This window comes from Panthera pardus, unplaced genomic scaffold (genome assembly GCF_024362965.1).
Source record: "Panthera pardus isolate Hobbes unplaced genomic scaffold, ASM2436296v1 HiC_scaffold_24, whole genome shotgun sequence".
Taxonomy (NCBI): Eukaryota; Metazoa; Chordata; class Mammalia; order Carnivora; family Felidae; genus Panthera; species Panthera pardus.
This window is the reverse complement of record NW_026526810.1, coordinates 66484081-66511609: the sequence shown is the minus strand read 5'-3', so window position 1 is coordinate 66511609 and position 27529 is coordinate 66484081. Positions and strand designations below refer to the sequence as shown.

General features: G+C 54.8%; 1 protein-coding gene and 1 long non-coding RNA gene across 16 annotated transcripts in view; one reads left to right on the top strand and one right to left on the bottom strand.

The window, feature by feature from the left end:
* Positions 1-19738, top strand: part of ZFHX2 (zinc finger homeobox 2) — a 31605-nt gene extending 11867 nt beyond the window's left edge. For 7 of the 8 annotated variants that reach the window (XM_019429377.2, XM_019429375.2, XM_019429379.2 and 4 more), the window contains exons 2-10: positions 6178-8267; positions 8448-8965; positions 9509-9749; positions 11024-11098; positions 11506-11564; positions 13231-13431; positions 13798-13924; positions 14064-17522; positions 17777-19738. In XM_019429377.2, the coding sequence (XP_019284922.2) occupies positions 6227-8267; positions 8448-8965; positions 9509-9749; positions 11024-11098; positions 11506-11564; positions 13231-13431; positions 13798-13924; positions 14064-17522; positions 17777-18756 (7701 nt within the window). In that variant the 5' untranslated portion in view covers positions 6178-6226 and the 3' untranslated portion in view covers positions 18757-19738. Of the gene's footprint in view, positions 1-3199; positions 3308-6177; positions 8268-8447; positions 8966-9508; positions 9750-11023; positions 11099-11505; positions 11565-13230; positions 13432-13797; positions 13925-14063; positions 17523-17776 lie in introns of those variants that run through there. The other variant, XM_019429380.2, reaches the window with a different exon arrangement.
* The window catches only part of LOC109255015 (uncharacterized), a 30364-nt gene continuing 3621 nt past the window's right edge, over positions 787-27529 (bottom strand). Inside the window, exons 2-7 of one of the 8 annotated variants that reach the window (XR_008417151.1) lie at positions 26558-26720; positions 16836-17005; positions 16369-16544; positions 4640-4743; positions 2534-4196; positions 787-1924 (exon numbers count right to left, since the gene is read on the bottom strand). This is a non-coding gene — a long non-coding RNA (uncharacterized LOC109255015). Of the gene's footprint in view, positions 1925-2533; positions 4197-4639; positions 4744-16368; positions 16545-16820; positions 17006-26557; positions 26848-27529 lie in introns of those variants that run through there. The other 7 variants (XR_008417147.1, XR_008417149.1, XR_008417146.1 and 4 more) reach the window with 7 other exon arrangements.

Genomic DNA, 27529 nt, shown 5'->3' with positions numbered 1-27529 from the left:
TGGAGGAATAGGAGTACCTCTTGTTTCCTTTTGAATAGGAAGGGAAGATTTAGAGATAGAAAATGATAGTGTTTTTCGGTTTTTTGGGGGGGGAGTGTGAGGGGGAAAATGATAGTTTATTTTTTTATTTTGAGAGAGCGAGAGAGAGCAGGGGAGGGAGCAGAGATAGAGAATCCCAAGCAGGCATCACACTGTCAGCAAGGAACCCACAAACTCAAGAGTTGGACATTTAATCGACTGAACCATCCAGGCGCCCTGAGAAAATGATAGTTTTAAATGAAGGGAGTGGCCATATAGTTTTGATCCAGGTATTAACTGCTTTTGCACCCGGTCCAACTGTGAGCCTGGGCAAGGCTTCCATTCTCTGCTCTCAGATGATGGGGTGTCTCGAGGCCTGGCAATCGAGAGGGCCAAGTGAGAAATGAAATCTGCTGCTGGGCAGACTTAGCTTTAAATCCTGGCCACTGAAGACTCTCCCCTCCGTTTTTGAAAAGGGCAGAAATTAGAGGATGAGTCCTGGTCAAGAAGGAGCGAAGCAGAAGGAAAGTTGTCACCCACCTGGGAACACCTCACTCTGCTCTGTGGGAGGAGCTAGCCAAGACAGAAGGAAAAGAACCAGCCTGACTGATCACCCAGAAGGCCAGGAAGGAAGGGATCATTCTTCCCATTTTCCCAGGTTGCAAGTAACTTACCAAGGTTGCATAGCTGGTGAGTGGGGGAAGCAGCCCAGCACTGAACCTGGGGCTGCATGAATCCATAGCCCATGTTCTTACACTGCTTTAAAAATCAAGCTCATCAAGTTAGAGTTTATTGTCTATACCAAACAATCCCTGTTAGGCAGGGCACTCTATATTTCCTTTTTCTTTTCCCCTCTTCTCCAAGGCTTCTGCCTCTTAAAAGCAACAGGTTGAGACAAAAAGGGGCAAGAGGCAAAATGAGTGTGGAAGAGGGCAGTGCCCTAGGCAAGAATTTCAGACAGAGGAAGAAGAAGAGGAAAGGTCCTAAAAATGGACTCTTCAGTAAGGGAGAGGGGATAGATCCAACAGTTGGAAAAGTGAAAGGCAAAACTGTTTGGAAGGCTCTGATGTGGAAATCATTGTATGCAAATTTTAAGCAAATATGCTGGTGGCATCTGGTAGACTTTCTGGGAAAGTCTTTGCCATGTCCTTGCGTCTGGAGAAAAGAAGGGAGTGGGATTTTGCTTTAAGTGGGATTCTGGTTTAAGGAGAGGAGGGGGAAGAGAAAGGCAATCTGTTCGCCCGGCCTGGCATGTTTTCTCCTTGGTGATGTTCCTTCCATAACCACTAGGGAGCAGTAGTGTTTCTTCTCCTCTCGGTGGCCTGCTTGGGGCGGAAGGGGGCGCCATCCAAGGGTAGCCCTGGTCTTGCCGGGCTCCAGACGGGAGCTCCCGTCGCTGGCTTTGCCTCCATTTGCTGCACCCGTGCCCTAGTTCCTCCTCGGGGAGGGATAGAGTCTCTCTGTCCTCGGGCCGCGTTTCTTCGGTCCTTCCTTTGCCCTTGCTCCTTTGGCTCTTGTGCCTCACTGTGTTCTCCCTGCCTTGTGCGGTCTCAGAGCCCACCTTTTCAGACGTCCGTAACTTCATATCCAAGCCTTTCAGTCCATCTCTTAACATCTTTCTCTCTCTCGGTAACTTTCTGGGTCTACTGTCCGTCTTGGAGCCTCCCAGCTCCCCGGCTTCTTCCTGTTTTAAGCACGGTGGATCTGCCCCCCGAATAGGGAGCATTTATCAAGAAGGAGGAATTCTTGTCCAGCTATTTACTGGGTGCATTTCTGCACACCTACCATGGAACAATGTTTGCAGTTCAGTGATTATGTTTGGGGGGCAACTCCTCCCTAGCTGAGCTTTGAAAGTAGCACTTCCAGCCTTCTCTTCTCATCCTGAGCAATAACCATGGACCCGGCTCTGGAAAGAGGAAGAGGGCAATAGTAAAAACAAAACAAAACAAAACAACACACACACACACACACACACACACACACACACACACACAAACTCTTCTATTCCTCCATAGCTTTCTCTCCATCTTCCCCTTACTCCTCTCCTCCCCCTGTGAGGCAAGGAAACATTAGGGATGGAAATGGAATGAAGGGGCAGCAGGGGAGCTCTGGAGACTGAGCCATTTTGGAGCTGGAAGATTCATCTCAGGGGATGACTACACCCTCAGAACTCTCCACCCTCCCTTGGCTCCAGGCCTGCCTCCTCCCATCCCCCTCGGTGGCAGCAGCCTTGTAATTTAAAGCTCTCTCTGTCGCCTCTAATGTGATCCTCTCGTTTTATTGACTCTCTCTGCCGTCTGTGGCGCCCCTTCACATCAATCTCCGCTCTAATCACACCGCCGCCACTGCCTGCTGTCTCCCCAACCCCTCTCCTCCTGGGCCCCAGCCCTTGCAGCCACCTCTCCTTTGACTGTCCCCCACGTCCACCCTACACCTGGACCGCCCTCTTCCTCCCTCCCTTCCCCAGAGGCGGGAGTGCCAGGGCCCTTGAGGGTGGTCTTCTCCCCTTCCCCACCTCTGAGATGTGCCCCAAGGGAGAGGAGATGCCCTTAAGGAAAGCCCGGAACTACAGGAGGAATGGCAGTGGTCTGAGGGTGAACATGACTCTTGGCCTGGAGGTGGTAGGTGGAGGGTGACTTGGTCTGTCATCCGGCTCTGCATCATCTCCAGAAAGAGCTGAAAACTGAGTTCAAGGTAGGAAGGGCAAAGAGAGGGACACAGAGATTCAGAGAGGGAAGGAGGAAAAGATTGAGGAGGAGGGAAATGGAAGGAGGAAAGAAAAGGTGAAAAAAAAAAATCATTGCTGCAGTTAAAGGTTTGTAATAAATAGAGGGTGATGGGAGAAGCGTGGAGAAGAAAAGGGGGGGAGCTGGGGGGTGCACTGAGGCAGAGATAAATTTGCAATTGAAATTCTTTCCTGTAGAGGAGGAGGAGGGAGGTGGGGAAGAGATTTGCAATTTTAAACAGCTGCCGACCTACCCTTGGCGGTCTGGGTCTCACCCACGAGCTAGCCCAGAGCTAAACTCCTTTGGTTTCTAACTAAGAATCAGCTGGGTTTTTTTCCAGTCCTGGGAAGTAGAAGCTTTGGAGAGAGGATTTGGGGCTTAGGTCGTTCTAGCACCTCCTCTGAAGTTAGATCTGGAGTTGTGAATCAGGAGCCAGGAGGAAGCAGCTGATCGATGTGATGTAGGCGCGGTAGCCCAGCGGGGATGAAGCACCACCCGGGTCAGCCCTTGGTGGCAGGGCCCGGGAGAAGCCCGGCTTGCCCAGCCTCACTTCTTCCCACCAGGTGGGGCAGCGAAAGGGTGGTGGGCCCCCACTGTGAGGGGTAACAGTGGACTGTCAGACCCTCGTGAGCCAGCACATTTACCCCCTACCCCCAAGGATTCCGTAGGAGAGACACCTTTCTCCCAGTTTCGGGCTTCTGCTTTCTGGTTATCTAGGATAACCCCTCCATCTAATACCTTTACTTCCCTCCCGGTTCTCCAGCTACCTCCCCCCACCCCCCAGCCCTCCACCCCTTGCCCAGGTGCTGATTTGCATTTTCATTAGCATGCTGATCCAGCCCCACGCGGAGCTACTTAATGGCTCTGACTTCACGCCTGGCTAGCCCCCTAGGAGGAGGGGGGGAAGTGGGAAAGGGGGCCTGCAGGCTGGGTGGGGCCAGGCCGAAGACCCATTCCTAATCAAAGAATCTGAAGGTGAGCATTAGAGGTGGCCCAAGGAAGGAAGGAGAGACCACATCCCTTCTGGAAGCATGGGCTTGAACGCTAAAGGTTTAATCATTAGAGATTGGCTGATAATTAAGACCTGGAGTGGATGCAAGCCACTTGGGACACTGGGAAAAGTATGGGATGGTGAAGCATGGGGAACTGGTGAGTTTGGTGGGGACGGGAAGCGGGGCGGGGGGGGGGGTTGCGGAGGGGGAGGAAGGTGTGGTAATCAAGGTAAAAAGGCTGGGAGCAGCGTGGGAGGCCTGGTGTTTCTAGTAGCTGGAGGGAGCCCCGGAATCCTGACTGCTAGACCTCTGGAGGCTCATTTGGCCTTTCCTGGGTCTGAGGGACGATCCAGGTAGATGGAGGGCCCAGGTCTCTGTGCCCCGCCAGTCCTCTGGTTTCCCCTCCTTGGAGTTGTGTGACAGTTAGCAGTTCACTCAACCTGTTTCTTGGCTGCCTCATCTGCAAAATGAGATTAAATGAAATAATTGATGAAAGCATTTAGCACAGTGCCAGGACCATGGCATATGTACCTTAATAGCTTTTAGTAATATTACTGTTATTATTTTTTTTAATCTCTTTGTGGGGGAGGAAGCTAATCACATAGAATCGGTTGTCTTCCAACTGGCCAGGGAAGCCTCCGCCTATTTCACATGCTTGTGACCAGAGATGGCTCTGGAGGGCATCTGTGAGAGCAGCACCGGGCCTGCAGGCCAGCAGAAATTCACTGTGGCCTCTCTGGCTCAAGGACCTTGACTTAGGGAAACTACCCCTTCAGTGAGTGGAAAATCTGAGGGTCTTTCCTAGAGTTCATTCATTCAACAGACATGCACTGACTATGTGGCGGGCATTTTTCTTGGTGCTAATGATAGAGAAAGTAGGGTTCCTACCCTCATGGAACTTACCATCTAGAAGGGAGAAGTAAGTAAACCAGGAAATATCAGGTGGTGAGAAATCTCTGAAGAAAGTAACCCCCCGGAGCATGTTAGCTTCCATAGGAAGGGAAAGCCTGTTGGAAGAGGTGATATTTAAGCAGACACCTGAATGAGAATTTGCCACCATGCAGAGGTCTGGGGAAGAGTCTTCCTGGCTGACAGAGTAAGCTGTTTAGCTTAGGCAAGGCCCTAAGGTGGGAATGGACTTGGTGTGTTTGAACAACAAAAAGGCGGCCAGTGGGCTGGAGGCAGCCAGCCAGGCAGGGTGGAGAGTATTAAGACGTGTCAGAAGTAGGCCGGCATCAGATCAGATAGATCCTTTTGTAGATCAGGATCCTTTTGGATCTTATTCATTGTACAGTGAGAAATCATGGATGGGTTCTTAAGGATATAGTACAATTGACATTTTTTTTTTTTTTGGTTTATTTATTTATGAGAGAGCGAGGGGAGGGATAGAGAGAGAATCCCAAGCAGGCTCCGCAATGTCAGCACAGAGCCTGATGTGGGGCTTGATCTCACAAACCACGAAATCATGATCTGAGCTGAAATCAAGAGACACCTAACCGACTAAGTCACCCAGGCACCCTACAGTTTACCTTTTTTTTAATGTTTATTTATTTTTGAGAGAGACAGAGAGAGAGAGCATGAGAGGCAGTGAGGCAGAGAGAGAAGGAGACACAGAGCCCAAAGCAGGCTCCAGGCTCTGAGCTGTCAGCACAGAGCCCGATGCGGGGTTCAAACTCACGGACCGTGAGATCATGACCTGAGCTGAAGTCGGACGCTTAACCGACTCAGCCACCCAGGCGCCCCACAATTTACCTTTTAAAAGACGTTTAAGATATCTGAAATTTGCTTTAAAACAATACAGGAAAATGGAAAGTAGGTAAAGATATGGATGAACCAAGATCGGCCATGTGTTGGTGGCTGTTGAAACTGAGTCATGAGTACAAAGGGGTACCTTATGTTATTTGGTCTACTTTTATATAGGTCTGGCATTTCTTATAATTGAGAATTAAATGAAAGGTCATTCTGGCGGCTGGATGGAAGGAGACTGGGCTGTAGGGGCAGCAGTGGAAACGGAAGCCGCCGTGGAGCTCGGCACACTGGTTCAGGAAAGACCGTGGCTGGGGTGACGCTGATGCTACTGGAGACGATGCTAAGGGAGGGATAGGACACGTGTCTGTCTGAGAGATTGCTGTCCCGTTGTATGTGGGGAGCGGGCTAGAGGAAGCTTCTAGGTTTTTAGCCTAGCAACCAGATAAATGGTGGTCCCAAGTTCTGAGATAGGGAAGATGGGAAGAACGAGCTCGGGGGGAGAAATAGTTGTGATTTTGGACATGTTATGTTTGAAGTGTGTTAGCACTAAGGTGAAGCTTCAGGTTGGCAGGTGGGTAGCTGAGTCTGGTGCTCAGGGAAGAGAGTGGGGCTGGAGTACCTGGAGAGTCAAGGGCCTGTCTGGGTGTCTCCTGCCACCTCACAGCCCCGCTCTCTCCATGTTTCCCCCGCAGGGTACTTGCCGTCACGCTGAAATGAACCCCCGGCGCTCCTCCGTCTGCCATGGCCACCCTTAACTCATCCTCTACCACTGGCACCACCCCCACCCCTGGACACAATGCCCCGTCTCCGCCTCCGGACACCTCCCCCCCTGGCACCCCCGCTGATCCTGTCACCAAAGATCCCCCTGCTGCCCCCTCCACCTCTGAGAGCATGAGGCCCTCAGAGCCAGGGGGACAGGCCCTGGAGTCAGGCTGTGGCCTCGTCCCACCACAGGAGACTGGGGAGCCCCGAGAAGAGGCTGGCTGTAGTGGCTTCTCACCAAAGGACCTAGGAGTGCAAGAAGACAAGGAGCAGGAGGAGGAAGGAGGAGGGCTCCCTCCCGTGGACCTAAGCAACCATTTATTCTTCGCAGCTGGTGGTGAGGCCTACCTAGTAGCCAAGCTGTCCCTGTCAGGTGGCAGTGAACTCCTGTTACCAAAGGGCTTCCCCCGGGGCGAGGTGGGAATCAAGGAGGAGCCCAGCTTGCCCCTCCTTGCCCACCTACCCTCTGCACACCTCACTGCCCTTCACATCCAACATGGCTTTGACCCAATCCAAGGCTTTAGCTCTTCTGACCAAATTCTGTCCCATGATACCTCAGCGCCATCTCCGGCCACCTGTGAGGGAAGGGATGGAGCCTTCTGGAGCTACCAGCTGGCTCCAAACCCACCCGGAGATCCCAAAGATGGCCCTATGGGGAGCAGGGGAGGAGACCACAGGGCACTCTTCTGGCTCTGCCTCCTGTGCCGCCTGGGTTTCAGCAGGGCCCAGGCCTTTATGGGTCACACACAGTCTCATGGGGTGAAGCTAACCCCTGCTCAACATCTGGGCCTGCCCAGTAATGCAGCTGTGCTTCAGGTGGGAGATGAGGGCCGCGTGGCCCTCCTAAGCTTTCTGGAACCAAAACCACCTGCTCGCCCCCCTTTAGAAATGCCCCTTGATAATAGCAGCATGGTGAACACAGAGGCCAATGTAGCCCAGACTGAGGATGGTCCCCCTGAGGCAGAAGCTCCTGTCCTGCCTGCGGAAGAAGTCAGGGCACTTAGCCCACCCTCCCCCGCAACAACTCCCGCCACCTGGGACCCCAGCCCAACCCAAGCCAAAGAATCGCCAATGGCAGCTGGCGAGGCAGGGCCAGATTGGTTCCCGGAGGGGCAAGAAGAGGAGGGAGGGCTCTGCCCCCCACTGAACCAAAGCTCACCTGCCTCTAAGGAGGGGGGCGCTCTCTCTGCCCCAGTCGGCTCCCCCGAAGACCCCAGCGACCCACCCCAGCCCTACCGCCTAGCTGAAGACTACACCCCAGCCCCTGCAGCCTTCCAGGGCCTCAGCCTGTCCAGCCACATGTCTCTGTTACACTCTCGCAACTCCTGCAAGACGCTCAAGTGTCCCAAGTGCAACTGGCACTACAAGTACCAGCAGACCCTGGACGTGCACATGCGGGAAAAGCACCCGGAGAGCAATAGCCACTGCAGCTACTGCAGTGCCGGGGGCGCCCACCCCCGCCTCGCCCGTGGAGAGAGCTACAACTGTGGCTACAAGCCCTACCGCTGCGATGTCTGCAACTACTCCACCACCACCAAGGGCAACCTCAGCATCCACATGCAGTCTGACAAGCACCTGGCCAACCTGCAGGGCTTCCAGGCGGGCCCCGGTGGGCAGGGCAGCCCCCCGGAGGCGCCACTCCCGTCCTCTGCCGGGGACAAGGAGCCCAAGACCAAATCATCCTGGCAGTGCAAGGTGTGCAGCTACGAGACCAACATCTCCCGCAACCTGCGCATCCACATGACCTCTGAGAAGCACATGCAGAATGTCCTCATGCTGCACCAGGGGCTGCCGCTGGGCCTGCCGCCTGGACTGGTGGGGCCGGGGCCCCCTCCCCCGGCAGGAGCTGCCCCCGCCACCCCCCCTGAGCTCTTCCAGTACTTCGGACCGCAGGCCCTGGGGCAGCCTCAGGCTCCCTTGCCTGGCCCCGGGCTGAGGCCAGACAAGCCCCTGGAAGCCCAGCTGCTTCTCAACGGCTTCCACCACCTCGGAGCGCCTGCTCCCAAGTTCCCCCCACCAGGTAAGCAGCCTGGGGTCTGCACCTGTTTCCCCTTCTCCCTTCCCCAGGGCCAGACTCGAGCCTCTGCTCCCTCCTAAGGGCCAGCCCCCCACTGGGTAACCCCAGCTCCCTCGGCGCTATCCCCATTTACCCAACTGCCCCATTCCTTCCTTGGGCCACTAACCTGCTTCTGTCCCCCAGCCCCTGGCAGCCTCTCCCCGGACACCCACCTGCCTCCAAGTCAGCTCCTGGGCTCCTTGTCTGACAGCCTGCCCACCTCACCACCCCCAGATGAAAGCCCATCCCTGAAGGTGTTCCGCTGCCTAGTGTGCCAGGCCTTCAGCACAGACAACCTGGAGCTGCTGCTCTACCACTGCAGCGTGGGCCGAAGCCTCCCGGAGGCTGAATGGAAGGAGGTGGCTGGTGACACCCACCGCTGCAAGCTCTGCTGCTATGGCACTCAGCTCAAGGCCAACTTTCAACTCCACCTCAAGACTGACAAACATGCTCAAAAGTACCAGCTGGCAGCCCACCTGAGGGAGGGGGGTGGGGCCGTGGGCACCCCCTCCCCAGTGCCCCTGGGAGATGGGGCTCCTTATGGCTCCGTTCCCCCCTTGCACCTGCGCTGCAACATCTGTGACTTTGAGTCCAATAGCAAGGAGAAGATGCAGCTGCACGCCCGGGGCGCAGCCCATGAAGAAAATAGCCAGATCTATAAGGTGAGAGTGGGGCAGGGAGCCTCTGGGACTTGAGGGGAGCAGCACAGAGCCTCTGGGGGGAGAGAAGAGAAGGGGATGGGGACGGATCAAAGAGATGCTGAGTGGGAGAGCGATGGAAAGACCCAGGACTGGATACAGTGGCAAGTATGTACTGGGATAATCAACTTTTTGGAGATAGTCGTGGAGGGGAGGCCAAAGGATGGTGGACTCTGATAAAATGAATCCAGTACTTTATTCAGCTTTTCTGATGTTCGGGACTGGAGGGGAGTGTCTGCTCAGGCCATCTTGTCATCCGTTCAAGAGGTTGGAACCAGATTCCATTCACCTACTAGGGTGGAGTCCAGTATTGGTAGGAGGAAGAGAAGGAGACGGGAGAAAAAGCAGTAATATTCAGGTGGCCACAGGAGGGAAAGGGGAGGGGGCTGAAGAGGGTGGAAGGGATGGGTAGGGAGGGGCTGCTGCTGGTCAGGCTCCCTTGGGGGAGGTGAGATCTCGAGGTGTCTGTCCCTTCTGGGCCTGAGCATCCTCTTTCTGTGCTTCCAGTTTTTGCTGGAGATGGAGGGGGCCGCGGCAGGGGCTGAGCTGGGGCTGTTCCGCTGCCTGCTGTGTGCGTGGGAGACCCCCTCCCGCCTGGCTGTGCTGCAGCACCTACGTGCACCGGCCCACCGCGACGCCCAGGCCCAGCGGCGTCTGCAGCTGCTGCAGAGTGGCCCCGCAGCCGAGGAAGGGCTCTCGGCTCTTCAGAGCATCCTGAGCTTCAGCCATGGGCAGCTCCGGACTCCCGGTGAGGAAGAGGGGACGGGGCAGGGCGGGCAGCAGGTGTGGGAGCTGGGGGTGGTGAGGTGATACCAGTGAGGAGAAACGGGTCTGTGGGCAGTCAAGAGCAAGTGGGAAGGGGCCAGCTGTGAAGGGGAGATAAAACCGGACTTGGGGAAGAGTGAGGCTGCCCAGTGAAGCAAGGAGCAAGAGGCTGCTGGAGGGAGGAGGCAGTGAAGGGCAAGGGCTTTGCTGGGTGGAGAGCAGAGAACAGGAAAGTAGATAAGGAGGAATCACCCGCTGATTCCGAATCGTGACCAGCGTCCCAGCAACACTGGGTGTGGGGAGTGGCAGGAGCTGGTCAGGAAGGAGAGAACTAGAAAAGCAGAAGAATGGAATCCACTTCGTGCTGGGTTAGGGTATGTCAGAAGAAGATGGGAGTTGTGGGCCTGGCCCGAAGGTTGCAGGGATAGGAAGCCCTTGACAAGTTCCCCAGCCTCTTCCTGTCTCCTAGGAGGTCTTCAGCCCGAAGGCTGGGCTTAGGGTCCCCCTTAGGCAGCTGAGGTTGTACCAGCAGAGACCAGGAACAGCCCGCCAGGCGTCATTGATCCAGAGGGTGCAGGAGAAGAGCCTGGAAGGGGCTGTCAGAGGTGGGCATGGGCATTGGGGCTTTGTAGGGGCTGGCGGTGGGCGAGGGTGAGGGTACGGGCAGCAGGAACCAGGAACAGGCAGCATTGACTGGTGCTAATTGAATTGCCAATATGCTGGCTGGAGTTAAGTGCCGGAGGGGCCCAGATCAATAGCTAATGATCCTGGCGCAGGGCTGAATGGAGTTAAGGAACTTTAACACTTTAATTAGGCTGCCACCGAAAATAAATTCCTACACATCTGTCAATTCTTACTTGAGTGGTAATCTCCTCTCCCAGCTAGACCTGCCGCCTCCTGCTTGCCGCACCTGCCTCCACTCAACTTCACTTTCCTTCTTCAGTGCCCCTCCCTTTATGTCTCTGGGCTCCCTGTTTCTGGGACCAGTAGGCAGGGAGCCCAGTTGGCCTGTCTCCGCTGTCTATGGCCAGACTTGTTTCCTCATCTTTAAATGATGGGGGCTGGGTACTTAGAGTTAATCTCTTAGGCTCTCCCACCTCCAACCCTGTCACTTCTTCATCGTCTGTTTCTTTTTGGCAGCTTTTTGACTCCTCCATCCATTTTCTCCTTCTCCTGGCTGCGTGTCCTGCTTCCTCTGCCCTATGTCCTCCCTTTCCTGATGCTTCACTAAGTTGGCTCTCCCCTCATCCCACACAGGGAAGCCTCCTGTCACCTCCTTAGCTGAGCTGCCCACCCCTGAAAAAGACTCTCAGAACAAGACAGAGCAATTGGGTGAGTTGCTCATCTGGTCCATTTTCCCTCTATCCCTGCCCCTTGTCCCCCACCCTCTGCCCCATCCTCATACATTCTGAGGTGCACATGGGATTCTGCAGTAATCCAGCCACCCAGTGAGGCCTCATAGGTGCATGGAGCCAAACTGATACAAGAAAGGGCTCATCAGAGGGAAAGGAGGGGGAGCCACAAAAGGCTTAAATCTGGCCATCCCGCTAACCTGGGATCAGCCCTGCTGGGCCTCCTTTCCCTGTACTGTGTACAGCTTTGTGCTTTCCTGCCCTTTCCCCCCAGCCCAGCCCCCTACCCTGGAGGCTCTTTGCTACAAGTCAGGTAATCTTAAGGGCTGGGGGTCTGGAAAGAAAGAGGGAAGGCTGTCAGAGTCTCTTAATCTCTTCTCCTTTCAGCTTCTGAAGAGGTCGAGAACAAGTCTGGCTCTCGAGGAGACAGTGCCAACCAGACCACGGTCAGAACTGGGATAACTGGGAATAGCTGGGGTGGGGGTGGGGGGCGGGGTAGGGCCTGGTTTTACTGAAATTTGTTCATATTCTAAAGCCTGAAATTCTTATCAGTAGAGCTTTACAGCCAGATTTCAGACTAATGGCAGACCTAGTTTTGTCATGCTTGTGACTTGTCTCAAAACACATTAAGAGATGCCACCTAGGGCCAGTTATATGTTTAGCACCATACAGGGAGCAGAGCTGGCCCCAGGGGTGTAGCACAGAGGGAGAAGACAAGAAGGGAGGGCAGGACTTGAGGGAAAAGTGAAGACAGAAGCTGTCCCAAGGTAGGAAAAGCTGGAAGCAGGTGGAGGAAGGAGGGGAGGAGGGAAGACAAAAGTGAAGAAATGAAAAGAGAAAGCCCAAACCAAAAGGCTAGCCCGCTGCCCAGCTCTCTATTCCTGTCAGGAGCAGAAAGACAACTAGACACGGATGGTCATCTCCTGCAGAAGGCCCCAAGCCTGCATGGAACCATCTGGGCACCTCCTTCCTGAGGGTAGAGGCCCCAGCCCAGATAGCAAACCCTGAAGCTCTCCAAGTTTCCCAGCCTTGGGCCTCTGCCTGGCCTAGGCAGGACCTGTGTGTTTTAGCTTTGTGGCCTGAGAGTGTGGATTCTGAGGGGACTCCCAGACTGGGTCCCTGAGGCTCCATGCTGCCCCTCCCTCACAGCTCTCCAAATGGGACCTCAACAGGCAGGATTACTACATTTCCACAGACTGCAGCAGTGCTGGCCAGACCCTCCTCACTCCTGTTTTCTCCTGCAGACCGATTCCAGATGTCTGTTCCGAGGGCCAAGTGCATTAAAATGAGCATCTGGATGCCCTTCCTTTATGGCCATCCTGTCCCAGTATGCAGGCCTGGACCAGTGGCACAGGGGGCAGGAGAGGAACTGAGCCAGGGAGATGAAGATAGGCTGGAGGTCAGGCAGTCAGGTGACTAAGGTGGAGACAGGGCCTTCCCTTGGCCCCACCCCTCTAGAGGTGTGGGCGAGAATGTGCCTGCAGAGCAGGACAGAATTTTCATGGGCCGCTGGGGGAGCTGTGGCGTTTGTTTACATTAAGAAGGGGAAAAGGAAAAGAAAGTGGGAGCTGCTGAGCCGCTGGGAGATGAGCCGGCTTCTGAGCAGACAGGTAGGGAGGGCCCCTCTTCAGGAGACACTCAGGTTAGGGACCTTGGGGAGGCAGAGTGGGCAGGGATAAAGGAGCCTCTGGGTCCAGATGTGCCAGAGGGCAGGGGCGCCATCTCACAGGGGAGACACGGGCAGGGTGTGGGTGGGTAAGAAAACTAAATCCCGGGGAGATAGGTACAGGGTCATACTGTAGCTGGAGTACTAAGCAAGGCAGCAGAGAGAGGCAAAGACCAAGGAAAGGCCAGGATGGAGGGAGAGGGCCGGACAAAGAAGGCAGGCAAGGGGAAAGTCTAGCCTAGGCCTTTGTCCCAGTGGAAGGGAAATGAGGGAGGAGCCAGCTTCTTGCTTCTGGCTGGATCCGTGGTGATGCCTTGATGCCTCTGAATGCGGCTCACTGCTAAATTGGGAGTGGGGGATCATGCTGTGTCCAAGAACACAAAGGGCTGGGTGATGGTGGGCCCCATCATTCTCTGACACCTCCTCCCCAACCCACGTGCCCCCAGGTATTCTGCTGTCCATACTGCAGCTTCCTGAGCCCCGAGCCTGAACAGGTGAGGGCTCACACCCTCTCCCAGCATGCAGTGCAGCCCAAGTACAGGTGTCCGCTGTGCCAGGAGCAGCTGGTGGGCCGACCTGCCTTGCACTTCCACCTTAGCCACCTTCACAATGTGGTGCCCGAGTGCGTTGAGAAGCTGCTGCTTGTGGTGAGTACTGGCTGGGTGAGGACCCATCCAGGAGGCCTTGTTTGGGCCAGGAGGGGAAGAAGAGGCAGGGGCGTCCAGGCAAGTATGGGTTTAGCGGGGACAATGTTGGTGAGGAAGCTAAGCATTTCCTTCATTTCCATTAGGTCCTGATAAGAGCTGTTCAACTGGGGAGGCATGGGCTTTGGAGCAGGAGAGGCAGCAGCCCAGGCCCTCCCCTCTGGGGAAAAGCCAAAGTTCTGGGAGTGTTTCCAGGAGGAGACTGGAGCCCTGGACAGAAGCTGGGCACAAGCCCAGGTGCAGAGCAGGGCGTGAGGAGTAGCAGGGTGGGTCAGCACAGGGGAGTCACTGGGCTTTCTTCCATTGTAGGCAACAACTGTAGAGATGACCTTTACAACCAAAGTGCTGCCTGGGCCCACTCTATGCCCACTGGGGGATGCCCCAGAGCCCCCTGCTCCGGGGCCAGAGCCTGAACCCAGCAGAGAACAAGGAGCAGGTAAGAAAGGGGACATTAGCTTCATGGACCAAGAGGGTCTGAAGACAACTGAGGCAGGGATCAGTTGTCCTTGATATGGGGTGGGTGGGGTCTGACTTCAGACAGTTACCTTCTCATGGCACCCTTCTCTTTCCTTCAGAAGGCCCTCAGCTGACCCCAGAAGCCAGTCCTGATCCTCTTCCTGAGCCTCCCCCGCCCTTAGCTGAGGCCCCAGACAAGCCCCCAGGAAGCCCTGATCAACCCCCATCGCCAGCCTCTCGGCCTGATGTCCTGGTGGAAGAATTGGCCCCTCCACCCACCATGGCTGAGGAGGAAGAGGGGCGTGTGGGGGAGCCCCGCCCTGCAGAGCCAGCTCCATCTGACTCTCGCCACCCTCTGACCTATCGGAAGACCACCAACTTTGCCCTGGACAAGTTTCTTGACCCTGCCCGGCCCTATAAGTGCACTGTGTGTAAGGAGTCCTTCACACAGAAGAATATCCTTCTGGTCCATTACAACTCTGTCTCCCACCTGCACAAGATGAAGAAGGCTGCCATTGACCCGTCCGGCCCTGCCCGAGGAGAGGCAGGTGCTGCGCCTCCCACTGCTGCTGCCACAGACAAGCCCTTTAAGTGCACTGTCTGCCGAGTCTCCTACAACCAGAGCTCCACCCTAGAGATCCATATGCGCTCAGTTCTGCACCAGACTCGCTCTCGGGGGACCAAGACTGACGCCAAGGCCGAGGGGCCAGAGCGTGGCCAAGAAGAGCCCAAGGAGGGTGAGACTGAGGGGGAGACTGGCACTGAGAAGAAGGGCCCTGACCCTGGTGGCTTCGTATCTGGGTTGCCCTTCCTGTCGCCTCCCCCACCCCCCTTGGACCTACACCGATTCCCAGCACCCCTCTTCACCCCACCAGTCTTGCCCCCTTTCCCTCTGGTGCCGGAATCACTGCTTAAGCTCCAGCAGCAACAGCTGCTCCTGCCCTTCTACCTCCATGACCTCAAGGTGGGGCCCAAGCTGGCATTGGCTGGGCCCACACCCCTGCTGTCTCTGCCAGCTGCCACTCCTCCTCCCCCGCCCTCTAAGGCTGAGATGGCTGAGCGGGAGTGGGAGCGGCCCCCCATGGCGGAAGAGGGGAATGAGGCGGGGCCCGCCTCGCCCCCCAACTCCATGCCTAATGAAGCAGCCCGCACTGCAGCCAAAGCCCTTCTAGAAAACTTTGGCTTTGAGCTGGTGATCCAGTACAACGAGGGGAAGCAGGCTGTGCCCCCTCCCCCGACCCCACCCCCACCAGAGGCCCTGGGGGGTGGAGACAAGCTGGCCTGTGGGGCCTGTGGGAAACTCTTCTCCAATATGCTTATCCTCAAGACACATGAGGAGCATGTCCACCGCCGATTTCTGCCCTTTGAGGCCCTGAGCCGTTATGCTGCTCAGTTTCGAAAGAGCTACGATAGCCTATACCCACCCCCTGCAGAGCCCCCCAAACCTCCTGATGGGTCCCTGGATTCACCAGCTCACCAACTGGGCCCTCCCTTCCTGGTCCCAGAGTCTGAGGCAGGGGGGGCCCATCCCTCTGAGGAGCGAAGCCGGGCAGGAGGACGCTGGCCACCAGAGGAGGAAGAAAGCTCCAGAGGGAATCTGCCTCCCCTACTGCCTGCAGGCCGCAGGTTCTCCAGAACCAAGTTCACAGAGTTCCAAACCCAAGCCCTGCAGTCTTTCTTCGAGACCAGTGCCTACCCCAAGGACGGAGAAGTGGAGCGGCTTGCAAGTCTCTTGGGCCTGGCTACCCGTGTGGTAGTAGTGTGGTTCCAGAATGCCCGCCAGAAAGCACGCAAAAATGCCATCGAGGGGGGGCCTGTGCCGACCGGAGGGGGCAGCGGGGGAGCCTCTGGCTGCAGGCGCTGCCATGCCACCTTCTCTTGTGTTTTTGAGTTGGTGCGGCACCTCAAGAAATGCTATGATGACCAGCCCCCTGAAGAGGAGGAGGAAGAGGCAGAGAGGGGGGAAGAAGAAGAAGAGGTAGAGGAGGAGGATGCAGAGGAGGAACAGAGCCTGGAAACCCCCGCACGGCCCAGGGGCCCGTCACCTGAACCTGCAGACAGGGAAGAGCTGAGCCAAGCAGAGGCAACAAACCCAGGAGGCAAAGAGCCTGAAGGGAGGGCCCCTCCCTCGCCTTCCCCAGTCCACACTTGTGACCAGTGCACCATGTCTTTCCCCAGCCAAGATCTCCTGACCAGTCACCGCCGGCTACACTTCCTGCCATCCCTGCAGCCCGGTGCTGCACCCCACCTCCTAGATCTGCCATTGCTGGTGTTTGGGGAGCGAAGCCCCCTGGTGGCAGGTGCTCCACCGGCCCCAGGGCCACTGCTGAAACGGAAGCATGAGGAGGGCAGCCTGTCCCCAACGGGCAGTGAAGCAGGGGGTGGAGGGGAGGGCGAACCCCCCAGGGACAAGCGCCTACGTACCACCATCCTGCCCGAGCAGCTGGAGATCCTGTACCGTTGGTACATGCAAGACTCCAACCCAACGCGCAAGATGCTTGACTGCATCTCCGAGGAGGTGGGACTCAAAAAGCGGGTGGTGCAGGTCTGGTTCCAGAACACCAGGGCCCGGGAGAGGAAAGGCCAGTTTCGAAGCACCCCTGGTGGGGTGCCCAATTCAGCAGTCAAGCCCCCCATCACTCCTGCCCCTGCAGCCTTCCCCAAGTTCAACCTCTTGTTGGGCAAGGTAGACGATGGATCTGGGAGGGAAGCCCCAAAGCGGGAAGCACCTGCTTTTCCCTACCCACCAGTTACTCCTGCTGCCGGGCCCCTGGCTTTCCTACCACCTGGGAAGGAGGCCACCACCCCAACACCAGAGCCACCTCTGCCTCTCCCACCTCCCCCTCCACCCAGTGAGGAAGAGGCTACAGAGGAACCTTCTAAAGCTTCACCAGAGAGCGAGGCTTGCAGTCCATCTGCAGGGGATCTCAGCGATTCGTCGGCTTCCAGTCTGGCCGAACCAGAGTCTCCTGGGGCTGGGGGAAGCAGTGGAGGAACAGGAAGTGGGGTCGGGGTTCCAGATGGAATGGGGCAGCGGCGCTACAGGACTCAGATGAGCAGCCTGCAGTTGAAGATCATGAAAGCCTGCTATGAAGCCTACCGTACCCCAACCATGCAGGAGTGCGAGGTGCTGGGGGAGGAGATTGGGCTGCCCAAGAGAGTCATCCAGGTCTGGTTCCAGAATGCTCGTGCCAAGGAAAAGAAGGCCAAACTGCAGGGGGCGGTAGTTGGTGGGGCTGGGGGCAGCGGTGAGGGCCCCTTGGGAGCCCAGCGCACTGACTGTCCCTACTGTGATGTCAAGTATGATTTCTATGTCTCCTGCCGAGGCCATCTCTTTTCCCGCCAGCACCTGGCCAAGCTCAAAGACGCAGTCCGAGCCCAACTGAAGAGTGAAAGCAAGTGCTACGAGTTGGCCCCAGCACCCGAGGCACTCCCGGCTCCCAAGGCCCCACCAGCCACCACACCTGCCTCTGTGCCCCTTGGGGCTGGCCCGGCCCTGCCTCGCCTGGCCCCGGTCCTCTTGTCTGGTCCAGCTCTGGCCCAACCCCCGCTGGGCAGCCTAGCTCCTTTCAATTCAGGTGAGTGGGCAGTTGGGAGGGGTTGGACTTCAGAAAGCATCTCTCTCTAATGACATGCCCCTCTTTTTCCTCCTGGACTCTTCCACCTCCAGTCTCCTGTCGCCTCCTTAGTTTCAAGCTCTTGGGGGAGAGGAGGGAGGGAAGGGAGCAAGGCAGCTAGGTGGTGGGAATGGGCGAGGGTGTGGCTGGAGGTGGCAGGATGGACACCAGGCCAGTAGGTGGCTAACCCTTCATCCCTCCTTTCGTCTTCCTAGGCCCTGCAGCCTCCTCGGGCCTCCTGAGCCTCGCCACTTCAGTCCTGCCTGCTACCACAGTGGTCCAGACTGCTGGCCCAGGCTGCCCCTTACCTCAGAGACCTGTGCCCGAACAAACTAACAACTCCACAGCAGGCACCACTGACCCTGCCCCAGGCCCCCCTACTGAGCCCTCCGGGGACAAGGTCTCTGGTGAGCGCAAGCCAGTTGCAGCGCCCACCAACTCCTCCACTGACGCCCTCAAGAACCTCAAAGCACTGAAGGCTACAGTCCCAGCCCTGCTGGGGGGCCAATTTCTGCCCTTCACATTGCCCCCCACAGGGGGGGCAACACCACCAGCTGTCTTTGGCCCCCAGTTACAGGGGGCCTACTTCCAACAGCTCTATGGCATGAAGAAGGGGCTATTTCCCATGAACCCCGTGATACCTCAGACCCTCATCGGACTGCTCCCCAACGCCCTCCTCCAGCCACCACCCCAGCCCCCTGAGCCCACAGCCACAGCGCCTCCAAAGCCGCCCGAACTGCCTGCTCCAGGGGAGGGGGAGGCCGGGGAGGCGGATGAGCTGCTGTCAGGCAGTACCGGCATCTCCACCGTGGATGTGACCCACCGCTATCTGTGCCGCCAGTGCAAGATGGCATTTGATGGGGAGGCCCCGGCCACGGCTCATCAGAGATCCTTCTGCTTCTTTGGGCGGGGCTCGGGGGGTTCTGTGCCCCCCCCACTGCGGGTGCCCATCTGTACCTACCATTGCCTGGCATGTGAGGTGCTGCTGAGTGGGCACGAAGCCCTGGCCTCCCACCTGCGCTCCTCGGCCCACAGGCGCAAGGCGGCCCCACCCCCAGGGGGCCCACCCATCACCGTCACCAACGCCGCCACTGCCGCCACGGCTGCCGTGGCTTTTGCCAAAGAGGAAGCAAGATTACCTCACACGGACTCCAACCCAAAAACTACTACTACCTCTACACTTCTAGCTTTATAAACAGACAAACCAAGATGGGGGGGAGAGGGGAGGGCCTCAGGGCTCCCTCCCTTACTCCAAGGGGTGTTCGGTGGGAGCTCAAATCCCTCACCCCAACCCTCGGCTCCGCCCACCTCACGGGAATCTTTAAATTCCCACCCTCAGTGGGCTTCACACACCCCACCTCCAGCAGAGTCCTGCCTCCTCCCCTGCCCCCAGACACACACTGATCCTCTGCGGCTCATTGCCCGTCTTCACACCCACTTTGTCATCCTGATGGTCCACTCATCTCTGCCCTGCCCACCACACACAAGATCTATCCTTGAGTCCATCTTCCTACAACCTTTTCCCCACTGAATTCCCAGTCACCCTCCCCCCACAAAACAGTCAACCCCCGCGAACACACAAGTACATGTTATCCCATGCTGTTCTACTGACTGAGAAAACACCAAAAAAAAAAAAAAAAAAAAAAAAAAGGAAGAAGAAGAAAATAAAGAAAACCCAAGGCAAAGAAGGGGTAAGGAAAACAAACATTGCTACTCCCCCTTCTCCTTACCCCCTTGTCTAGAGCGTCACACAGCTCACAAACTTTCCAAATACCCAGTTGGCTCCCAAGGTTGGAGCCTGGGACGGGCAGGGAGCCCACAAAACTCGAACCAAACTGGAGGCTGGCAGGGGGAGAAGCGCTTGCAGCTCACTCTCCCCACACCCCTCCCTCCTAACCCTCTCCTCGCCTGACAGGGGAGCCCCTGCGGCCTGGACTCTAGGGGAAGCCGCCACCAGGAACCCCTCTGCCAACCCCCACCCTGCACCCTGGGAACTGCAGTAACTTATTCTCAAAGGCTTTAAACACAGAGATCCTCTCAGCAGCCGTGGGCCTGCCCCTTGTCCCAGCCCTGCCACGTGGGGGTCCAGCCTCCGGGACCGGCGCTGCCCACCAACGGCAAATCCAAAGTTCTTTTATTTAAAAAAAAAAAAACAAAAAAAACCTGAAACACATACATGACCAAAAAAAAAAAAAACAGCGAGAGAGAGCACGCGCGCACATGTGCACGGGAGAGAGATGGAGACAGAGGAATGAACTAAAGTAAAACACAAGCTTGGAAAATACAGAAAAAACTGAAAAGTCTCCCATCAAACAAGTGTTTTTTTCCTGTTTGTGTTACCTTCCCCTCCGTGTTGAGGGTTTCTTTAAACCACTGGTCTTTGGAAGATCTAATGGCTTTAAGTCCTTGTGTGGGTTTGGTGATCCTCAAGATGGAAAGCCATGCAGCCTGGCCTTGGCCATGCCCAGCCTCAGAGGTGGGGGCTGGTAATGGGGAGACAGGCTCAGACACGGGGGAGACCTACCCTTGCCCCTGAACTGAGTATCAGGACAGGTAACATCCCCTCATTCCTAGCTGCTAGTTAGAAAAGTCAGTACCACCAGATGTATCCTGGAGGTCCAAGGAAGAAAGGGGTGGACAGGGCAGTTGGGTAAGCCTCTCTTTTGTGCAGCTAACCACCACTTCCTTTTGCTTCTTTCACAAAACCCTTCTATTTCCCTTTCCATTTCTGGTCACTTCTTGGACTCCTTGCTTTTGTGGGGTCCCTTGCTCTCCATATGTGTTCTTCCCTCATCCTCTGCCCTTGCCTTTTTTCCCACCGGCAAGCAGCAGCTGCTGGAGGTGCCACCAAAGGAGTCAGGCTGTCCGGGAGGCCCACACGGCTCTGGAGCTCATGACAGATGAGGGGGTGGGTGGGCAAGGAGGTGACTGAAGCACAAGGTGAAGAATGTCTGATAGGGCGCTGTCACCAAGGGGACCAACGAAAGAGGAATGAGCTAGAAGAGAGTCCCCCACCTCTAACCTCATTGTTCCTGCCAGGATCAGGTGGTAACTGGCCACCCCAAAGCCCAGCTAAATTGGCACAGGGTAGAAAAGCAGGTGCTTTATTTCAACAAAGAAAAGCTTGCAAAAGCTCCTAGTCCTCCAGGTAATTTCTGCTACTCCCCTTGCCCCAGACTTCCCCTCTCAAGGGAGTCTCTTTGCAAACTTTCTCCCTTCAGGCTTCTTCCGCTACCATCATCCATTTAATATGCAGACACACCAATTCAGTCAGCCCTAGGATTTTGACTTCCTGGCCCGTCACTCCACCCTGTGAACTGGTTAATACCAAAGCGGTGGCTTATGTGCCCAGAAGATGGGAGGGGAGAGTGGGGGAGGGAAAAGTCAGCTGAGTCCCTAGTGCCCACAGGTTCTGCGAATCGCACTTCTGGTCCATTTCTAAAATTAAAAGCTCCTACTCTAGCAAACTGGGGTGGGGCAGAGCCAGTCACTCTGATGATGTCAGGCATAAATGCAGGCCCTACTGTGGTCTCAATCTTGCTGCCAACCTTCCCACCTCTCAGCATCTCTTTTGCACCCCGCCCTCCCTCCTTCCCTATCCTTTACCTTCTCCTGTTGAGATTCTGTGTATAAAACTACTTTCTTAGCAGCATGTGTGAGGAAAGAAGCTTTTTCACTCTGTGCTTTCAGGGAATATGACTTGTGTATAAAAGTTGAAAACCAAAAAAAAAAAAAAAAGAAAAGAAACATTTTAAAGAAAACCATGGCAAACACCTGGTATGGGATGATTAGGGGTGTGGTGTCATGCATTTTATGAGTTCACAACAAGGACAGGTTGGCTTCAGTTCGAACTGTGTATATTTTTAGTGGGAGTTAAGAGAGCCAGATATCCCTCCTCCTCCTCTTGCCCTCAAACATGTTCTCTTACACCTGGATACCCTGGTCTGGAGACACCATGTACATGCATAGCAGTAGACAGCAACTGACTCTAAGCAACTGTCCTAACCAGGAACCCTGCAGTTTGAGACAAAAGAGCAAGGCTGACTGTGGAGTTAGGTTTCCCATTCCATGTTCCCAGTGCCCGGAAGCATTCCTCCCTAACCCCATTCTCAGACCAGAAGTCCACAGGAGCAGTGCTCCTGCTTCAGAAATGCGCAGTGGGCCACTCTGGTAGACAGAAGTCAGTAGGCCCTATGCAGAATGCTAGAGGTGAGCACCAGGTCGTGCTGCTTCTCCTGGGGAGCAGTAGACCCAACTCAAGCACCTGGCACATCAACAGCTATATTGTAGTATAGGCTCCACCCCAACAACCCTAAAGTGAGCTTCAATCCATGGCTCCTATGATTGGTCTTCCACGGCCTGGGGCAAAGGCCTAGGGTCTGACACACATGGGTCCTAAGGCATCCAAATTCTGGTCTACCCTACTTACCGCTAGGATCAGTACCAGGAGACAGGAGGTGGAAATGAGCTTGGCTGTTTTTGCTCTAAACCAGAATCATTATGGGATGGCTTTAAGGTACCCCATTCTCAACTAGGAACAGAACTCCAAGTCTTCTGCAAGAATATGGCAAAATCTGAAGCTGCAGCAGCCAAATGGGGTAGAATGTGCAATAGGACCACTAAAAGAAACACATTCTTTCTCCAGCTCTCTAGCCCCTGGAGTGTACTTACAGAAGCATGCACAAGAACCAAGAAAGCCAACCATTCCAGCCATGGTAGCACCCATCTACTTAATTCCTTCTATTTGTTCCTTAGTCACTTTCAGGGCTTAACAATCAGATCACCAATCCTCCAAACCTCCACCAGCCTGTTTTAAGACGCATTTTTCCATCCAATAGAAATATATATAGGAACTTGCACCTGAAATACAGAACTCTGTATAACTGCACCAATGGAACAAGCACACACACTGTCAGCAACTGCAGCAAAACCATGGAGAGAGCTACAGGGATACATACATGCCCTAAGGAAGGGCCCCATGGGCACAGAGGCACAAAGGACATGCCTTCAGACCTATCACCTACACTTCACATAAGTAGAACCACCCTCCAGGACATACACATTTTCTTCACATAAAAACAGTGGGTTTGAAAAGCTTATGAACAGTCAGGGGGAAATGTAACCAGTATCAGAAAGGGTGACCAAGTGTTATAATCCATGGGGAAAGGACTTTAAATTTCTGTGCACTGTGACACTAGGGAGGGGAGAGGTAGAAGAGAAATCAGGAGGAAACTTTAGGGAAAACTCATGAAACACAAGAATAAACTGGTTTGGGACCCTGTGTTATAGGAAGGGTAGGCACTGAGGAACCTTTCTCTCTAGGTTGTGGTGCAAAGCTCAAACCACCAGCTGGGAGCAACTAGTGAGAAACTTGTGAGCCGTGAGGATGTCATTTAGGACTAAGGAAGAAATGCCCCAAATACCAAGGAAACCTTTGCTACAACAAGAAGGGCTACAGACCCAGTCTGCAGGATTATAGCTTTATATACATTGTGAAAAGGGCAGATGAAGGAAAAGCGAGATAGAGGACATCCATAGAAGACCTAGACCGTGACTCGTCAAGTTGGGGGAGCGATGGGAAGTGATTCCCAGGCAAGACTATACAGGAAGAACATAAAATTGGGTGAGGTCCCACTCTGTCATTCTCCATCATACAGAGGTCTCAGACAACCTTCCACACAAAGGACAGCAAGGGGTAAGTGGCATTATTCCCTGTCAGTAGTCTGAACCTGGTGTTTCCTGCAGCTCTCCAGCCAGAGAATTGTCTGGCTAGAAACTCATGGGGAAGCAGGCTGGACCTGCTTATGTGGACCGGAAGGAAGGTGATGGGGAAAGGTGACCTGGGATTGACTCTTTTTTTTTTTTTTTTTAAGTAACCTCTACCCCCAACATGAAGCTCTAACTCATGGCCCCAAGTTCAAGAGTCAGATGTGGAGTGCCTGGCTGGCTGAGTCAGTTAACCTCTGACTCTGGATCTTGGCTCACGTCATGATCTCACTGTTTGTGAGTTTGAGCCCCATGTCGGGCTTTACACTGATGGCACGAAGCCTGCTGGGGATTCTGTCTCTCCCTCTCTCTCTTCCTCCCCCAGCTTATGTTCTCTCTCCCTCTCAAAATAAATAAACTTAATGGGGCGCCTGGGTGGCTCAGTCGGTTGAGCGTCCGACTTCGGCTCAGGTCACGATCTCACGGTCCGTGAGTTCGAGCCCCGCGTCGGGCTCTGGGCTGATGGCTCAGAGCCTGGAGCCTGTTTCAGATTCTGTGTCTCCCTCTCTCTCTGACCCTCCCCCGTTCATGCTCTGTCTCTCTCTGTCTCAAAAATAAATAAACGTTAAAAAAAAAAATTTTTAAATAAAAAATAAACTTAAAAAAAAAAAAAAAAAAGAGTCAGATGCTCCACCAACTGAGCCACACAGGTGCCCTCCTGGGGTTAACTCTTAATCCTATCCAAGCAAACACACACTTTTACACAAACAATGGCTAAAACACCGAAATGGGTAATCTGTAGGAGCTCAGCATGCCCCACATCCACAGTCCTTCCCTGATACTCAACCTTGTACCATGTCTTTTCACCTGGACTTGAAGAATGACCCACACTGTGCTCATTCCCACCGAGTGCTCAAACAACAGTATCGTCTGCATCTTGCTAAGTATCCACAGTCAGCTAGGCCCTGTACTCCGTTGACCCCTCCTTCCACTACCCAGGACCCAGATCTGTCTCCAATAAGAAGAATAATTAGGATTCATCCTGTACCAAGCATAGAATCCACACAAATCTTGCTGGACCACAGAGAGCCATCTTCCGGCCATGCTCCTAACCTGGTGGTTCTCAGTGGTAAAGTTTAAGAAACAAAGGGCGGCCTACCATCAGAATTTGAAAGTGTTCCCTAAGGGATTCTTTTGTGATAACTACTGCCAGGGAGAAGCACCGTTCTGACAAGCTAAACCTGTGTGATTTGACCTCACAATCTATCCTATTCCTCCTGTTGCTCCTACCCAAAACACATTTACACACACCCCACATGCATGGCAGCATAAAGACAGGCCTGTGGTTGGGGAGGAAGAAGAAAGATGCAAAAAGCCTAGAGAAATCCAATCTAGAGTAACTGTTCTACAAGGTGACTGCTGTCTCTTAAAACAGTTTCTCAAAGTTCTGTTCACCCGCATCGTGGTCACCTGTGCTGGCTTAAAATGCACATTCCTGAAACACATTTCATATTAGTTTAAGAACCCCTGATTTGGGCTGCTCAGCCCATATACGTCTGTGACCTGCCTGGAACTTTCCAGCACCCAGGGCCCTATCCTGCTACACCAGGGGCTCCCACCAGGCGCCTAACATCACCTCGGAATTGTTTTCTTCATTACCCTGCCATCACCCCCACCTCCAACATCTGGGAAATCTGACTGTGTCTTCTGCCAACAGGCTGTTCTTGAACAGGAGACAAGAAACATCATCCACTCACCCATTCGGCTGAGTGTCTCCCTGCTTTTTCCTGTGCTGTGGAAACCACCTCCCTTCTTCTGAAGCTGGCATCCACTTCCAGAGATGCTGAAACCAGAACTCCCCCCAACCCTAAGCAGCTCAGTAACATAGTAATGGTTTGATTTCCTTCTGGGCAGGTCTTCTCCTCCATCGGACCCACCCAGCCTCCCCCAACATTACCCAGAGCCAAATCTTCTAATTGAAGATCCTCCTAGTTACTACTAATCCACAGCCTCTGGCTACTCAGAAAGCAAGGAAAGCCCAACCTATTGGAATTTCTTCCAGATCGAGGCCCAAGGTGCAGTTTTATGGCACTGCCAAAGGCACTGCCTCTGAAGGCATAGGGCTGGTCTGCGTCACCACAGATGCTGGGGACTCTCCTTCTAGGAGCCTTCCTCTCTATGAGGGTTCATTGCTGATCTGTGGATTCCCTTTCAGGGGTGAATTTCAAAGACATGGACATTTATCCAATTCTACCTAATTGCGGTGCCACTGAGAAATTCCTAAATCTTGGGAAACACTCTTTCTGGAAGGACAAGTCCCAGGTGCCTTTGTTTTTCTTATACTTATCTACCTCTTTAGGCCTAGAGCACCTCTTCATTTTCCTGGGACTGTTACTGAATATGGGCCTTTTAATGAGGGAGGAAGAACTGGTTCATCTCAACCACAGCTCAGCCAATCACAAGGCATAGGGCAGACAAAATATATACGGGGATAAACCACCCCACAACCAACAGCAAGGCCTGAGGGTCCCTCCTTCCTACTTCTCTTCTAATCTCTTCTGGCACCAGCTTTGTGACAACATAGCTGGCTGTCCTCTCTACAGCTTTCATTTGCCCTGCTAGCATTTTCTCTGTCTTCACTGCCCAGAGAGGCGTACAGGCCACTGGCCTGGAGCCTTGGATTTGGTTTCTTGCCTATGCCCTTGGCCCTCTGTTCTCCAGGTTCCCTTGAAATAGCTACTCAAACACTGACTGTGGTAGCAGTTAAATCCCTTTCTTGGAGGCAGTTAAGTAGGAGGGAGGTGGGTGTCTACTTGAGGTTGGCTGGCGAGTACCGATGCAGCAAGCTGTTGAGGGTGCCATCTCATGCCACTCCCCAGCAGAGCTCCGCCTGATGCCCGGAGTGCCCATGTGCGCTGCCCCCTCTCCCTCTGCCGCCAAGTGGCGGTCGTGAGCATTGTTTGGCGGCTTTGGGTTTGCCGCAGTGCCAGGATCTGAGACACTGTTCACGTGCCAGTGCAGCACTACCAAGCGTGGCGGCATCTAGTTGGTTGGGTGCCAAGCAGTAGGACCCAGATGGTGATAGAGAGATGAAAGAGGGGTGGAGTGGAGGGAGGGGGAGGAGAGGAAGGCACCAGGGAGAAAATCAGATACCTCACTTGTTAGAGTGGAAAGTCCAAACGAGATCCACAGAAAGGTACCCTTCCCATTCTAGATCCCAACTCAGCAAGCAAGCCACCCCCCCCCACCCCCAACCCCCCCGCTCCCACCATGCTCGCACGGTGACATACACAGACCAGGCAAGAGGATTTGGCCATCTTCAGCAGGAAACTGGCTGGGGGCCAGACAGGACTGCCAGCGCTCTCTGTCCTTCTTCCTTGGGGTCTTGGCAATGGCATGTTTCCTCCTTTGTGTCCTCAAGCCTCTCTCCATCTGTCGCTCCGCTCCCCATGCCTAAGAGGGAACAGGAAGGAGGTCCTGGCAGAAAACAAGTCTGTTCTCCCAAACAACTCACTCTCACTCTCTCTCTCTCTCTCTCTCTCTCACACACACACACACACACACACACACACACACACACACACACACCATCTCACCTCCCTTCTCATTCCTGGCACAGCAACCTTCTCAACCAGATTGGCAAGAGGCACTTCTACCCTCCTCCATTCCACACAATGCCAGAGCCTCTGCCAGGCTCCATGGGCAGTGCCAGCACCCACTGCTTCACGCCCACATCCCCGCGCTTTTCACAGAGGCCAGCCCTGAGGAGCTCCCCCAGGGAGCAGTGGCATGATCCCTTCTCCTGCTCTTAGACACTTTCTTGGCACTTCCCCGGCTACTCTTTCCACCACTTCACTTTCCCAGACTAGAAGAAGGCTAACTACCTCATAGTCCAACTGTTTCTCAGAGCTGAGCTCCAGAGGGACAGAAACATCATTAACACATCTCTGCCCCTCCTCTCTGCCTCCTGGGGCCCCTGTTCCCACTGCCCCAGCTCGGGGCACCAGCCTGACGGGTGTGATGCCAATGGCTCCCAGGTACCGAGTCTCCCTCTCAGACCACCAGGACTCCTGCGGCTGTCCCCCTCCCCATTCGCTTCCTCTCATCTCCACGGGCACAAGGGTGGCAGCTGCAGTGCCAATGCGTGTAAGCAGGCAGCATGAAGCAACTCATGCACCCTCTTCTGCCCTCCCAGGCCTCAACCCTCTCCCCTCCTTCCACTCCATCCCCCTGTCCTTCTGGTTGGACACTAGATTGGCAAC